This window comes from Orussus abietinus, unplaced genomic scaffold (assembly GCF_000612105.2).
Source record: "Orussus abietinus isolate OABI.00-Male unplaced genomic scaffold, Oabi_2.0 scaffold216, whole genome shotgun sequence".
In the NCBI taxonomy this organism is placed as follows: domain Eukaryota; kingdom Metazoa; phylum Arthropoda; class Insecta; order Hymenoptera; family Orussidae; genus Orussus; species Orussus abietinus.
Window position 1 is genome coordinate 149,558 of NW_019394378.1, and position 12,459 is coordinate 162,016.

The following is a 12,459-nucleotide window of genomic DNA, read 5'->3' on the forward strand; positions in this document are numbered from 1 at the left end:
AAAGACGCGGAACTTATCCGATTAAAATGACACCTTATCGAATTTCGACCGAGCCGGGCTTTAATCCTCTGTCACGTCAGGTGACAACAGGGAGAGCGAAAATCTACGCTCTTTTGTCTCCTCTTCTTTTTTGTTTCTCCTTCTCCGGATATTTCTGAGATTCCTCGAATTCCGGAAAAAATAAATATCGGACCCTCGGAGATCGAGAACGATCTCGACCTTTGATTTTCTCCTCTCGAGATCTGCATCCTTTTCCGAAAAATGTGTCTGCAAGAAATTAATCTTTTGTCTCGAGATCGTGAATTTTCATTTGTTTAAACGTGCATAATCTGTAACCTTATAATCTTAATCCTTTTCCGGAAAATGTGTCTCTGAAAGAAATTAACCTTTTGCCTCGAGGTCCTGATTTTTCATTTGTTTGAACATGCATAATCTGTAACCTTATAATTTGCATCCTTTTCCGGAAAATGTGTCTCTGAAAGAAATTAACCTTTTGCCTCGAGGTCCTGATTTTTCATTTGTTTGAACATGCATAATCTGTAACCTTATAATTTGCATCCTTTTCCGGAAAATGTGTCTCTGAAAGAAATTAATCTTTTGTCTCGAGATCGTGAATTTTCATTTGTTTGAACATGCATAATCTGTAACCTTATAATCTGCATCTTTTTCCTTGAAAAATGTGTCTGCAAGAAATTAATCTTTTGTCTCGAGATCGTGAATTTTCATTTGTTTGAACGTGCATAATCTGTAACCTTACGAGGAGTCTCTCTCTCTGCAACAGTGTAGGTCGATCAACCTGCGATCCAGATTTTCGATTAAACCCCTCGAATTGGCATTCCTGAGATGGGTCCAAGGGGGGACATCTCGAACTATGTTGCCGGATGCCAAAGCCACGCACGTGTATATTCTCTGTGTCAAGAGCCGAGATTTCTATGTGTTAAGTACACCACCATAGCCCCATGTACGAGGTGCTCCTTCTTTGTCTCGAATGTTGACTCGATTTCGGGTGGCGATATTCACCTTGAGAGATGGCTGGGGAATAAAGAGGATTTATCTAAATACCTACGTTTTTAAATCCACAGCTGGGTCAAATTGTATTGGGTATTGTACTAAATGGCATGCTCCACCTGGGAATTTTATTTCTCTAAATTCCTTCAATATTTTAGGGTCAAGTGAACTCCCCCCTCAAATCAGTCGATTCTAATGAAACACTTTTTTTTTTAACCTTTTCGCTACTAAGAGCGCCTAAAGGCGCTCGACGTTTGGTCTAATATTGCCTGCATGGTCAGACGAATTTCGCCCATATGTCGAGATGGCTCCGTGTTCAAAGGCTCCGGGTTAAGGTAAAGTGAAACACGTTGAGGAATTTAATCAACGTTGGTAGAAAAGATTTATTTAAATACCTACGTTGGCCGACGTTCATTTTTATATTGACAGGTGTACCAAATTATGTTGGGTATTGTATCAAATGGCATACTCCACCTGTCGTTTTCCTATAATAATTATAAAGAAATCGAAATAAAACTCCAGAAATTCTCTGGATTCATGTTTTCCGAGACCCTAATTGACTTCAGAGGGACCCCCTGCGCCATCTGTGATTTCTATGTCAACTAAATCTTCACTCCGAGACTTCGTATTACCATCATTTTGGCACAGAATTGTATAAAACACTTTTTTTGCCTTTATCTCGTTCAAATGCGAGTTTATCGATTACCAGAGTGTTTTAAATAGTCGTAAAATTGTCTTGACCCTTTCGCTTCTAATATCAAAGCCTTCGATAATTGTATATTGATCGAAATATGAGAGCTCGACGCCATTTCGGTTCTGGTTTGGGTTGAGTTAAAAAATGTTTTCCAAAAATCCAAATTTTGAACGTGTCAGGGCAATTCTTAGATGATCAGGAGTGACGTGTCAAAGTTTCGGACAGTTTGGTCTAATACCCTTAAAAAACAGTGTTGCATTCGAATCGACTAATTTGATTACAGTTAAAAAATGTATTCAAAAAATCCAAATTTTGAACGTGTCAGGACAATTCTTAGATGATCAGGAGTGACGTGTCAAAGTTTCGGACAGTTTGGTCTAATACCCTTAAAAAAAAGTGTTGCATTCGAATCGACTGATTTGAAGGGGGTTTCACTTCACCATAACCCTTTAATCGCAGAAGACACTCCTCGTGTCACCTACCCGACAAAGCTTGGGAATTGCGTTATCGCGAACGACGTCGTTGTCCGTAAACGTCGCCGGACGAGGTTTGCGTTTTCTCGCCTCGTCCACGTGAGACACGTGGAAACGAGGACTTTTCTACGCCAATGTCTCACACGATAATGGGACTGTTGAAAGTACACGCAGGCCTCGTTACGTGTCACGGTCCGTGTGCGACAGCAAGTACCTCCTCAGTTGTCGAAAGACCGCAAACCACGAGCGATCCTCGTCTCGCGTTTTCCGATTTTCGCCTAAAAAAATAAACAAAAAGAAATAAAATAAAAGTGAAGTAAAAAAGATAGGCAAGTCTCCGCAGAATAATAAAAAAAAAGGAACATGACGTCGGTGTCGAGGTACTCGGCGGAATTTCAGGAATTAGAGACTCCAACTATGTGAATAAGATAATTGTACCGAGGAAGTGCAATTGCGATTTTCGCATAAAAAAATAAAAATAAAATAAAAGTGAAGTAAAAAAGATAGACAAGTCTCCGCAGAATAATAAAAAAAAAGGAACATGACGTCGGTGTCGAGGTACTCGGCGGAATTTCAGGAATTAGAGCCTCCAACTATGTGAATAAGATAATTGTACCGAGGAAGTGCAATTGCGAACCGAGTGGGAGATAGAAAAGAGAGGAGAGGAGAGAAATTCGTAGATAGGGTAACTAGAGGAATCATGTGGAACCCTAAGGTGTGCGTAAGGATCGTCGAGGTGGTACGTGGGGATTTAAGGGTTTGTTCAATTGTTTATGGTCTGGAGAAGGGGGAGTAAGGTGGTACTTTTTTCTTATTTTCAGTTATTGTGTCTCTCGTGTGTGGTGGCCCTCAGGGTGACGGACGACGAGAGCTGGTGGGTCATACGATACAATCGAAGTCGCAGCCAGGAGTGGTCCATCCTCGACAACGTCACCTGGGGAGCCATAGGTCTCTGGCTGATTTTATCCCCCTGGGGGAAGTTATTCCGAAAAGAATTCTTTCCTTTCATCAATCCCGCCTTTTCATGTGCTTTCAGGTGCAGCGTTAGCCACGGCGACCTGCGCAGGATACTTTATCGTCACTTTCGGCCTCCTTTTGGCTGCTGCGACCGGAGAGTTGTCCGGTCGGAAGACCGTAAGTTGATGTATGGAAATAATTTTCTTCATTTTCCCACGGGATACCAGTGGACCTTATACTTGGCCTCGTTTGACTGCGGCATAAATAGCCGGGAAACGGTAGCGTGAGAAGGTAGTGTGGCAACGCTACGACGTAACCAGGGTGGTGGCCAAGAGGTTGACATTGGAGAACAAGGATACGCAAGTAGAAACCGATTCCTCGGTAGAAGATGACGTCTCTCCGAGGCACAACGTCGCATCTCACTAGCGATCTCATTATCCGCGTAATACGTCGACAATTATAACGGAATGACTCATAACAAGAGGTGGATTATCCTTCGAACCCGCCTTATCCTTGGTCCGCGGTGTGGGGACCGGTTGCGCCCGACCGCGGATTTGTCCGCCATTTTTCTTCGATCTCGAGGGCTTTTCGAGAAAATCCATAGAGGGGATTTCTCTCGGCGACGTCGGTGGCTACAACTTTTCCCTTTGACAAAATGCTCCAGGACCGCTGGTTTAATTGATCTTGAATTTTTTCTTCCCCTACTTTTCTAGGAATGCTTCTTCCTGGTCCTGGGAGTGATCCTCTTCGCGATTGTCGGCGGTCTCGCTTTGTCGGCCATTGATAAGGTTCCCTCGGATCTTGTCGATAACGCTGCCGTTTTGGGGGCTCTCTGTCTGGTGACTGCTCTGGTTTTCATCGGCGACATGCTGATCAGCCCCCCGAAGAGGAAGAAGATCCACGACGGGACTCAGACTTCCTTCGAGAAGGACGCAGGCAAGTCCTGAAATGGAACTTTACTTTTACCGAATGCACTTTGTTCATCCTTGAGATGTTAACTGAATAAAAGAAATGCGTCCGCCCTTGAAGAGACAGTTTTTACTCCCATTGTTTGTTCCGATTTCTCCTTTATCGGCCTTCAAGGGATCTAACGATCTAGGCACGTGTCCTTAAGGTCGCGTATCGATCGAAAACACTCGAAGACCCCATCGATCGTTCCTCATGTTTCAACGAAACCTCTCCTTTCAGAGAAATCGTCCACCGTGATGGTTTCCCTGGAGAAGGAGCCGAAAAACAAACCCGCAAACGCCCGGATGAGTTCTGAGAGCGGAAACGTGAACGGAGGATTCGAAAAACTGGAGGACAGGTCGCAGGTGAGATTCAAGAGTCCACGTGAGCAAGTGAATTATTTTCTTTTTTTTGTTAATTTTATTTCCAGTGGTCCTGAGATTTTTGCCATTGTTTAAATTCCCAGGACTCGACGGGCTCTCCGCGCCCAGAAAGGATCTCGAGGAGGATCTCGGATCCTGAAGAGGAGAGGAACCGAAATTTCGACCGCGTGGAGAGACAGCTGAGGGAATACACCCAGAATTCCGAAAACGGTCGAGTCCTGAGGGACTCGCAGAGGATTCGGGAGGCCGAGGAGATCCTGCAGCGCGCCAGGAGGAGCGAGGCGGGATATCACCTCGAGGACATCTACAGGAGGCCCGTAGACGAGGTCGACACTCCACCTTTTCCGAGCCTCGAAAAGGACGAGGTGGTATTTCCGAAAATCGTTAACCCGGGAGTGAAAATCATGCGCGTAGAGAGGGACGACGACTACAGGTAAGCCCGAGTCCTGGGGAAAGGACTGAATTTTTATCAGCGCTCTTTTAGAATTTTCCCAATTTTCGGGTCCTTTTTCTATTTCTTCTCTGAGTAGATACTCCGACTCGAGTCAGTACGATAACGTGCCGACGAGGATGCGAGGACAGTCCCAGGGGATCCTGAAGAAGAGGGACGTGTCCTTCAGCGTCCCTCCGCCCCCGAAAGGATACGGCGACAGGACGAAAGACGAGATCGAGATGCTGGAGGAGTGCTTTGGCGCTATCAGGACCACGACGGGCACGCAGATCGGAAATCGGGACGGAAGGACTCCTTCGACCCCGATCGATCCAGGATACGTTCGCCATACTGCCAGCAACTGGCCCCAGGACATGAAACCAAAAACTCCCGGTTCCAGTCCTGACCACTCGAGAATCCACTGAGAGGTCCTTCTTACCCTCCCATATGTTCTCGTCTAATAAATTCGGGTGGTGCCCTCCCTTTTTCGTTTTAATATCCGAATAATCCAAGGACGAGAGGAGATTACCAGTGGAAGAAGAGAAAAAAAGAAATAAAAATGACGTTCAATTTCTAATATAAGTGAAAATTCATTTTTAATCTCTATCTCGTCATACATGGATTGCGCGTCGCGGTGGCGATAGCAATACTTAATCGCAACGTTGTTAGTCCTCGTTGAAACTCGTTAACGATTTTTAACCATTAGTTATTAGTGTGTCTCGTACATGCCTCTCGCTCCTTCTCGGCGCTAATTAGTTAGTTCTTCTCTTTTCTTACACTTAATAAATAAAAACGCTCCGACTTAACAATGTCCAGCGATCGGTACGACTGCTCAGGTTCATCCCCGCCAGAGAAGACCGTGATAAAAAAAAATGAAGAAAAAAAAAAGAAAAGAAGAAAATTCGACTCGATCCTGTCGATCGCTCGACAGATTCCGCTAACGTTGACTGTCTCTCCTCTCCGCGAAAGAGGAAAGATAATCTAAGCGACAGGAGGATCGAAACTCGAGATTTCTTCCCGCAGGACCTCTTTGCGTTAGTTAAGTGATCGCGAGGAGGGTATAAAAAGGAGATAATAAAATAATAACTTGCGTAGCGCTAAAGGGCTTAATCCTAGACGGGACATCGGGGATGTCCTTTACGGGTGTAGATCCTATCTATCCGCGTCTAATCGATCCTACGCGTATTTACAGTGCCGAATGCAGTCTGACTCCTTGGAAATCGTTTGTAAGCCACATTTTCCCTGCCTTTCTCGTCCGTTCTTTATACACTTCCCGTGCGCAATTCTTCCGCGCAGGCTCTTCTTCAGGGTCCTCTTCGGGACGTTGTTTCCCGGTTAACGAGCTCGGATCGAAGGATCTTCCTCGGTCTATCTCAGGCCGAAACCGACTCCTGTCACCTGTCCATTCGTCGTCCTTTGCTCCATCGTGATGTACTGACGGATTAGTCGGGATATCTCGTGGGCCTGCTCGGTCTGCAACCTGGTGATCCTCTGCTGCATCAGGTTGCCGCACTTCATGTCCAGATACAGGGTCCCCTCTTCGGATTTCACCTTCCTCGTCGATATCACCTCGGAGTAGGGGTAGTGGTACAGGGTCTCCTGGGAATAAAATGAAGAATTAGGACCTCCTCGGTGTAGGGATTAAAAAAGGGCTGTCGAAGGTCCTACGTGGGTGACGAGGTCGATGAAGTGGACGCCGTGGCGGTTCAGGGCCAGGATGTGATCTCCTCCCTTTTCCTTGCCCTCAGGGACCCTCTTCACCGCGAAGAAGCTCGACCCGAAGAGCGGCCACTTGGACAGGATCTCTGGAGAGGGAGAACCAGGCTCGATAAGGATTTTTCCAGTCCGGAAAGACATGTTCATCCTCTTCGAGGACCTTTACCTAGGACTTGGGCTTTGGTCCCGGCGGCGGAAATGTGCTGGACGCTGGTCCAGGCTTGCTGGACCATGTTCGCCCATTGCTGGGGCCTGGGGTCCCTCAGACTCAACGCCGGCTTTGGCAGCAAGTACTTGATGTCTTTGGTCGAGGGCTCGTGGGTCATGTCCGCTGCTCGGTGGAGGAGAGCCGCGACCTGGGCCATGTCGTACTGGAAATAATTCGTATTAATTTGGAGGTAACACCGGATGCTGGTAAGACGGTGTCTCGAGGAAGCCCGGAGGGTAATTCGACTTACGATCACCTCCTGAGATAGGTGCTCCCCGGGGATCACCAGGAGAAGACCCTCCAAGTAGTCCGGCACTATCTGGTTGAAGACCACCTCTATGTAGAGCGGCGTGTCCAGCCTCAAGGGGAAGTACCAGACGGACCTGGAGAACGTCGTCGTTATGCCACAGACAATTGAGCCGTTTATTTTGAAAGTGGCGTAAGTCGATTTAAAAAAAAAATCGAGTTAGCTGCCTTAATAGTTACATTTTTACATGATCTTTTCATTCTGAAGCAACTTGTTACTAATATATTTAAGATCATAAATATTTTGTAATACGAAAATTTGCTGGGTTAATGAAGTTATGAAGAGGTTTATTTTGAAAGTGGCGTAAGTCGATTTAAAAAAAAAATCGAGTTAGCTACCTTAATAGTTACATTTTTACATGATCTTTTCATTCTGAAGCAACTTGTTTTTAATATATTTAGGATCATTAAGATCTTGTAACACGAAAATTTGCTGGGTTAATGAAGCGATGAAAAAGTTTATTTTGAAAGTGGCGTAAGTCGATTTAAAAAAAAATCGAGCTAGCTACCTTAATAGTTACATTTTTACATGATCTTTTCATTCTGAAGCAACTTGTTACTAATATATTTAAGATCATAAATATTTTGTAACACGAAAATTTGCTGGGTTAATGAAGCGATGAAAAAGTAAATTTTGAAAGTGGCGTAAGCCTATTTATAGCCATGAAAAACATATTATTTCTTAAATAATGTTAATTATGCTAATCGGGATGATCAATTTAACTCTTAGAAACCCAAAAATATTATTCTATATTATCTGTTCCCCATATATTGAAATATAATCCAACGCAAACCCTTCGATATCTCTATTAGAACCTAAATGGACTTACACCACTTTGAAAATAAACGGCTCAATTAATAATTTAAATTTAATCCAACGCAAACCCTTCAATATCTCGACTAGAACATAAATGGACTACGCCACTTTCCAAATAAACGACTGAATTAATAATTTAAATTTAATCCAACGCAAACCCTTCAATATCTCGATTAGAACCTAAATGGACTTACGCCACTTTGAAAATAAACGGCTCAATTAATAATTTAAATTTAATCCAACGCAAACCCTTCAATATCTCGACTAGAACATAAATGGACTACGCCACTTTCCAAATAAACGACTGAATTAATAATTTAAATTTAATCCAACGCAAACCCTTCAATATCTCGATTAGAACCTAAATGGACTTACGCCACTTTGAAAATAAACGGCTCAATTAATAATTTAAATTTAATCCAACGCAAACCCTTCAATATCTCGACTAGAACATAAATGGACTACGCCACTTTCCAAATAAACGACTGAATTAATAATTTAAATTTAATCCAACGCAAACCCTTCAATATCTCGATTAGAACCTAAATGGACTTACGCCACTTTGAAAATAAACGGCTCAATTAATAATTTAAATTTAATCCAACGCAAACCCTTCAATATCTCGACTAGAACATAAATGGACTTCCGCCACTTTCCAAATAAACGACTGAATTAATAATCGTTATCACGGGGTTATCCAATCCCACCTGCAGAATATCAGACAGAACATCAGGTGGTTCTTGTGCAGCTCGGTCGTCACGTCCAGGACGTACTCGCCCCTGGCGAGGGGCATGTTGAACGCGTCTCCGTCCACGATGCAGTAGAGCGAGAACTCGTCCATTTCGTTCGGGTTCCTCACGGAGATGGCGCTACACATCTCCTCGATGACGTCCTGAAGAAAAAGGCTTTTGAAGGAGTCCGTTTTTCGAATAAATGTCCAGGGTCCTCACCTGCACGACGGTGGTGCACTTGGTGTTGATCACTCGTTCCGTTCCACCCGGGAGTCGGTAGATCTGCCTCTTCGCGTTCCTTCCGGCGCTGATCGCCATGATCTCCTCGACACTGGGGACGCTCTTCCTCCCGCCATATTTCACGGTCTTCCTCAGGTTCTGCAGACACACCGTGGCGGTCCCGTGGTAGGCGCGCCTCTTGTCGTAGGCTGCGGTCTCCAGGTACTTCGTCAGGTACGGTCGGAGGCCCTCGCTGCAGGTGAAGTACGCCGCGACGATGCTGAAGAGTCGCCACCCTCGTTGGCAGCTATCGGCGTTCAGGCTCTTGTTATTCGTCGTCTGCTTCATCAGCTGACAGTAGACCTCGTCCCGCAAGGGCTCGTACTCGTGACAATGCTGGACAGACGGACGAGTGAAATGAAAATCCAGAAAATTAACGTACTGCCAAAAAAATGAATAAGAAATCACGGAATATTACATTTCGTTCGAGTAAAAGTTTAGTAACGCGGTAAATATAGGTGTTAGGTGGGTTTATATGTCTTGCAATTTCTAATTATTACGCTTTACGATTTACATGTTACAAAAAAATTTCGCAATATTACATTTAATTCAAGTAAAAGTTTAGTAACACGGTGAATATGCAATGTTAGGTGGATTTATGTATGTTTTCTTCTTTCTAATTTCTAATTATTACGCTTTACGATTTATATATTAGAAAAAATCATGCAATATTACATTTAATACAAGTAAAAGCTTATTAACACGGTGAATATACTATGTTAGGTGGGTTTATATGTCTTGCAATTTCTAATTATTACGCTTTACGATTTACATATTTTTTTTTACATATTGCAAAGATTCTTTACATATTGCAAAGAAATCACGCAATATTACATTTAATTCAAGTAAAAGCTTATTAACACGGTAAATATGCAATGTTAGGTGGATTTATGTATGTTTTCTTCTTTCTAATTTCTAATTATTACGCTTTACGATTTACATATTAGAAAAAATCACGCAATATTACATTTAATACAAGTAAAAGCTTATTAACACGGTGAATATACTATGTTAGGTGGGTTTATATGTCTTGCAATTTGTAATTATTACGCTTTACGATTTATATATTACAACAAAATCAGGCAAAATTACATTTAATTAAAGTTAAAACTTAGTAACACGGTAAATATGCAATGTTAGGTGGATTTATATACCTTCCAATTTCTAATAATTACGCTTCACGATTTTCTATATGAAACCTCAGGTCATGAGGTATGTAAAAACCAATCTTCCAATTTCTAATTATTACGCTTTACGATTTACATATTACAAAAAAGTCATGCAACATTACACTTAATTCAAGGTTTTATTTAGTTGTTTAGTAACACGGTAAATATGCAATGTTAGGTCGATTTATATACCTTCCAATTTCTAATAATTACGCTTCACGATTTTCTATATGAAACCTCAGGCCATGAGGTATGTAAAAACCAATTGTAAATTGACATTGAGCTTTATCACGGGCTCACCATGAGGATCGTGTAGACGCAGTTGACCTCGCTCATGTCCACGGGAAGAGGTTGGTCCCCCATGTACCTCATGAGGCAGAGGAAGCACTCGACGGCCAGGGTGCTGAGCTCCACGTCGAGCCTGAGGAGACTCTGCTCAATGGGTACCGCCGAGTACTTGACGAGGTCCACTTGTTCCTTCCAGGTCCACTCGGCGCCATCGCTGACCTGGCCCTTGCCCTTCTTGCTCTTCTTCTTGCTCTTCAGCGACTCGATCACCTTCAGGGATCCGCTGATGGATCCATCGGCGGTCTTCAGCATCTCGAACCTGAAGAAAAAATTTCCGGATATCCTCAAACCGATCTCCCCGAATCCCCTGAACCTCTTCAAACTTCAAGGCTTATCTCTGTCCCCTGATAACCGATAAAACAAAAAAGGGGAACCCGACACTTCGCGCCACAGCGGTACCGGACACAATGCGAAGAGGTACTCGAAGAGGAGTCGAGTAACTCCGATTGCGATGATACCCGATAACCCGGGTGCGTTATGCTTTCTCAACACGGCTCTCTCATGTAACCGAGGCTTGCATAAGCCCGAGGTAATTACGTCCCCCCGATAGCGATTAAGGGGTTATACCACTTTGAAATTTTCCAAAAATCCAAAAAATTTTCACGCGTTTTCTTTTTAAACTGCATTTTAAAAATCGTTGGGCACTCTAGCTCCGCCAATTTTCAATCGATCGTCTTGATTCTTTTTTTATTTTATTCGCGATATGTTTATCTAGCGAAATACGTATGGTTTTTTCAATGTATCGATATTCGCGCTTTTGTATGCAACATTAATTAATGAAATTTAGGGCAAAATACGTATCTTTCCTTTCAAATCGATGCCATTTTGTGAAAAATGCATATTTTTGAAAACGCTACCTTTGGGCTGCAGAAACTAATTCTTTTTCGTTAATTGATCTAGCTTAAACCTGGGCTGAGTTATCGTGCCCACCGCACGATCATCGATTTTCGCAACGCCCCGGTAAATTGCCTTTCAAGCCGCCATTTTGCAAATAAAAAAATACAAAAAAAAAATATATTCTGTTGTTTAATAGTAGTATAATACCTTACTGTACTTTAATTTGGATAAAAACGTTTTAATTCTTAAACAAAAATTCTTGAAAAACCATAACCGGTCAAAGTGGTGTAACCCCTTGAGCGGACGCAACGAGTCGCCCAGGAGGCGCGAAGATCAACCCCATTGATTTTTATCGGGGATTTATTCCAAATATAGATCCCTCATGTATATCCAGGAAGTCGTACTTCTCGGTGCTCTGGCGGAAGTTCAACATCGCGTACTGTAGCAGGGAGTGTTTCCCGTCGTTAAGGACAGGCCCCGCCTCGTAGAGGACCTCTTCGTGGGCCTTGGGACCGTCCTCGGGGCGCCAGTCCTGGTGGTGCTGGTTCTGGCTCTGGTTTTGCTGGTTCTTCTTATGGTGCCCTATCCCATTGGTCTGACCGACAATCCCATGGTTCGGGATTCTGCTGGTCGGCGAGAGGTTCTCCCGGTTGTTCTCCCGGTTGTTCTGGTTGGTCTGGTGGTTGCCCTGGTTCTGGTGCACCCCCGGTGGGTTCTGGCTCGCCTGGTTTTGGATGGACTTGGTCATCTGCGCGACGTGGTTCTCCTGGTGCTCCCTCTTGTGGCCGGGCTTCTGCTCCACCTGCACCCCGGAGAAAGGAAAGAAATTAGAAAACCTCGATTCGGGGGACGGCCATTTTCTTCCCGATTTATCAATCGACAGGCCTCATCGATTTTCGATCAAGGATGCTCCCGAACGGGTCGGAGCCATTAGCCTCGACTTTCTACACGTCGGGAATTTCTCCCGTCAGGAGACCTAACTCATCGAGGAGAGATCCGGGGACGGGTTCTCTCAAAAGCTGTTCCGCGGGTTCGCCGCGATAACGCTGATAAAATGGTTCGATCAGCTGGTAGGCAAAAAATCCAGGAAAAATCAGAAAAATACAAACTCCGCTATATTTTCCGTTTTCCCGGCTACGCGTTTCTCTATACTAT

The 12,459-nt window shown here is 43.9% G+C and overlaps 2 protein-coding genes across 3 annotated transcripts; one reads left to right on the plus strand and one right to left on the minus strand.

Moving 5' to 3' along the window:
• The first annotated feature begins 2,409 nt into the window (after nucleotides 1-2,409).
• LOC105701083 lies at nucleotides 2,410-5,341 on the plus strand. Of its 2 annotated transcripts, none has more exons than XM_012427509.1 (7): nucleotides 2,410-2,914; nucleotides 2,997-3,123; nucleotides 3,212-3,309; nucleotides 3,846-4,068; nucleotides 4,321-4,472; nucleotides 4,547-4,896; nucleotides 4,994-5,341. In XM_012427509.1, the coding sequence occupies exons 1-7, from the start codon at nucleotides 2,876-2,878 to the stop codon at nucleotides 5,316-5,318; spliced, it is 1,314 nt and encodes a 437-aa protein (XP_012282932.1). In that variant the 5' UTR covers nucleotides 2,410-2,875; the 3' UTR covers nucleotides 5,319-5,341. The 2 variants fall into 2 exon arrangements, with proteins under 2 accessions (XP_012282932.1, XP_012282933.1); XM_012427510.1 differs by having other exon boundaries at nucleotides 4,321-4,445.
• An 890-nt stretch (nucleotides 5,342-6,231) lies between these two features.
• Nucleotides 6,232-12,106, minus strand: LOC111673915 (unconventional myosin-XV-like; the record flags this gene model as incomplete). The annotated part of the gene is made up of 8 exons (XM_023432063.1): nucleotides 6,232-6,492; nucleotides 6,562-6,698; nucleotides 6,776-6,980; nucleotides 7,068-7,200; nucleotides 8,648-8,832; nucleotides 8,891-9,286; nucleotides 10,420-10,726; nucleotides 11,709-12,106. Coding segments are annotated over 8 exons (1,992 nt in total), but the record flags the coding sequence as incomplete, so codon positions are not given.
• Between the last annotated feature and the right edge of the window lie 353 nt (nucleotides 12,107-12,459).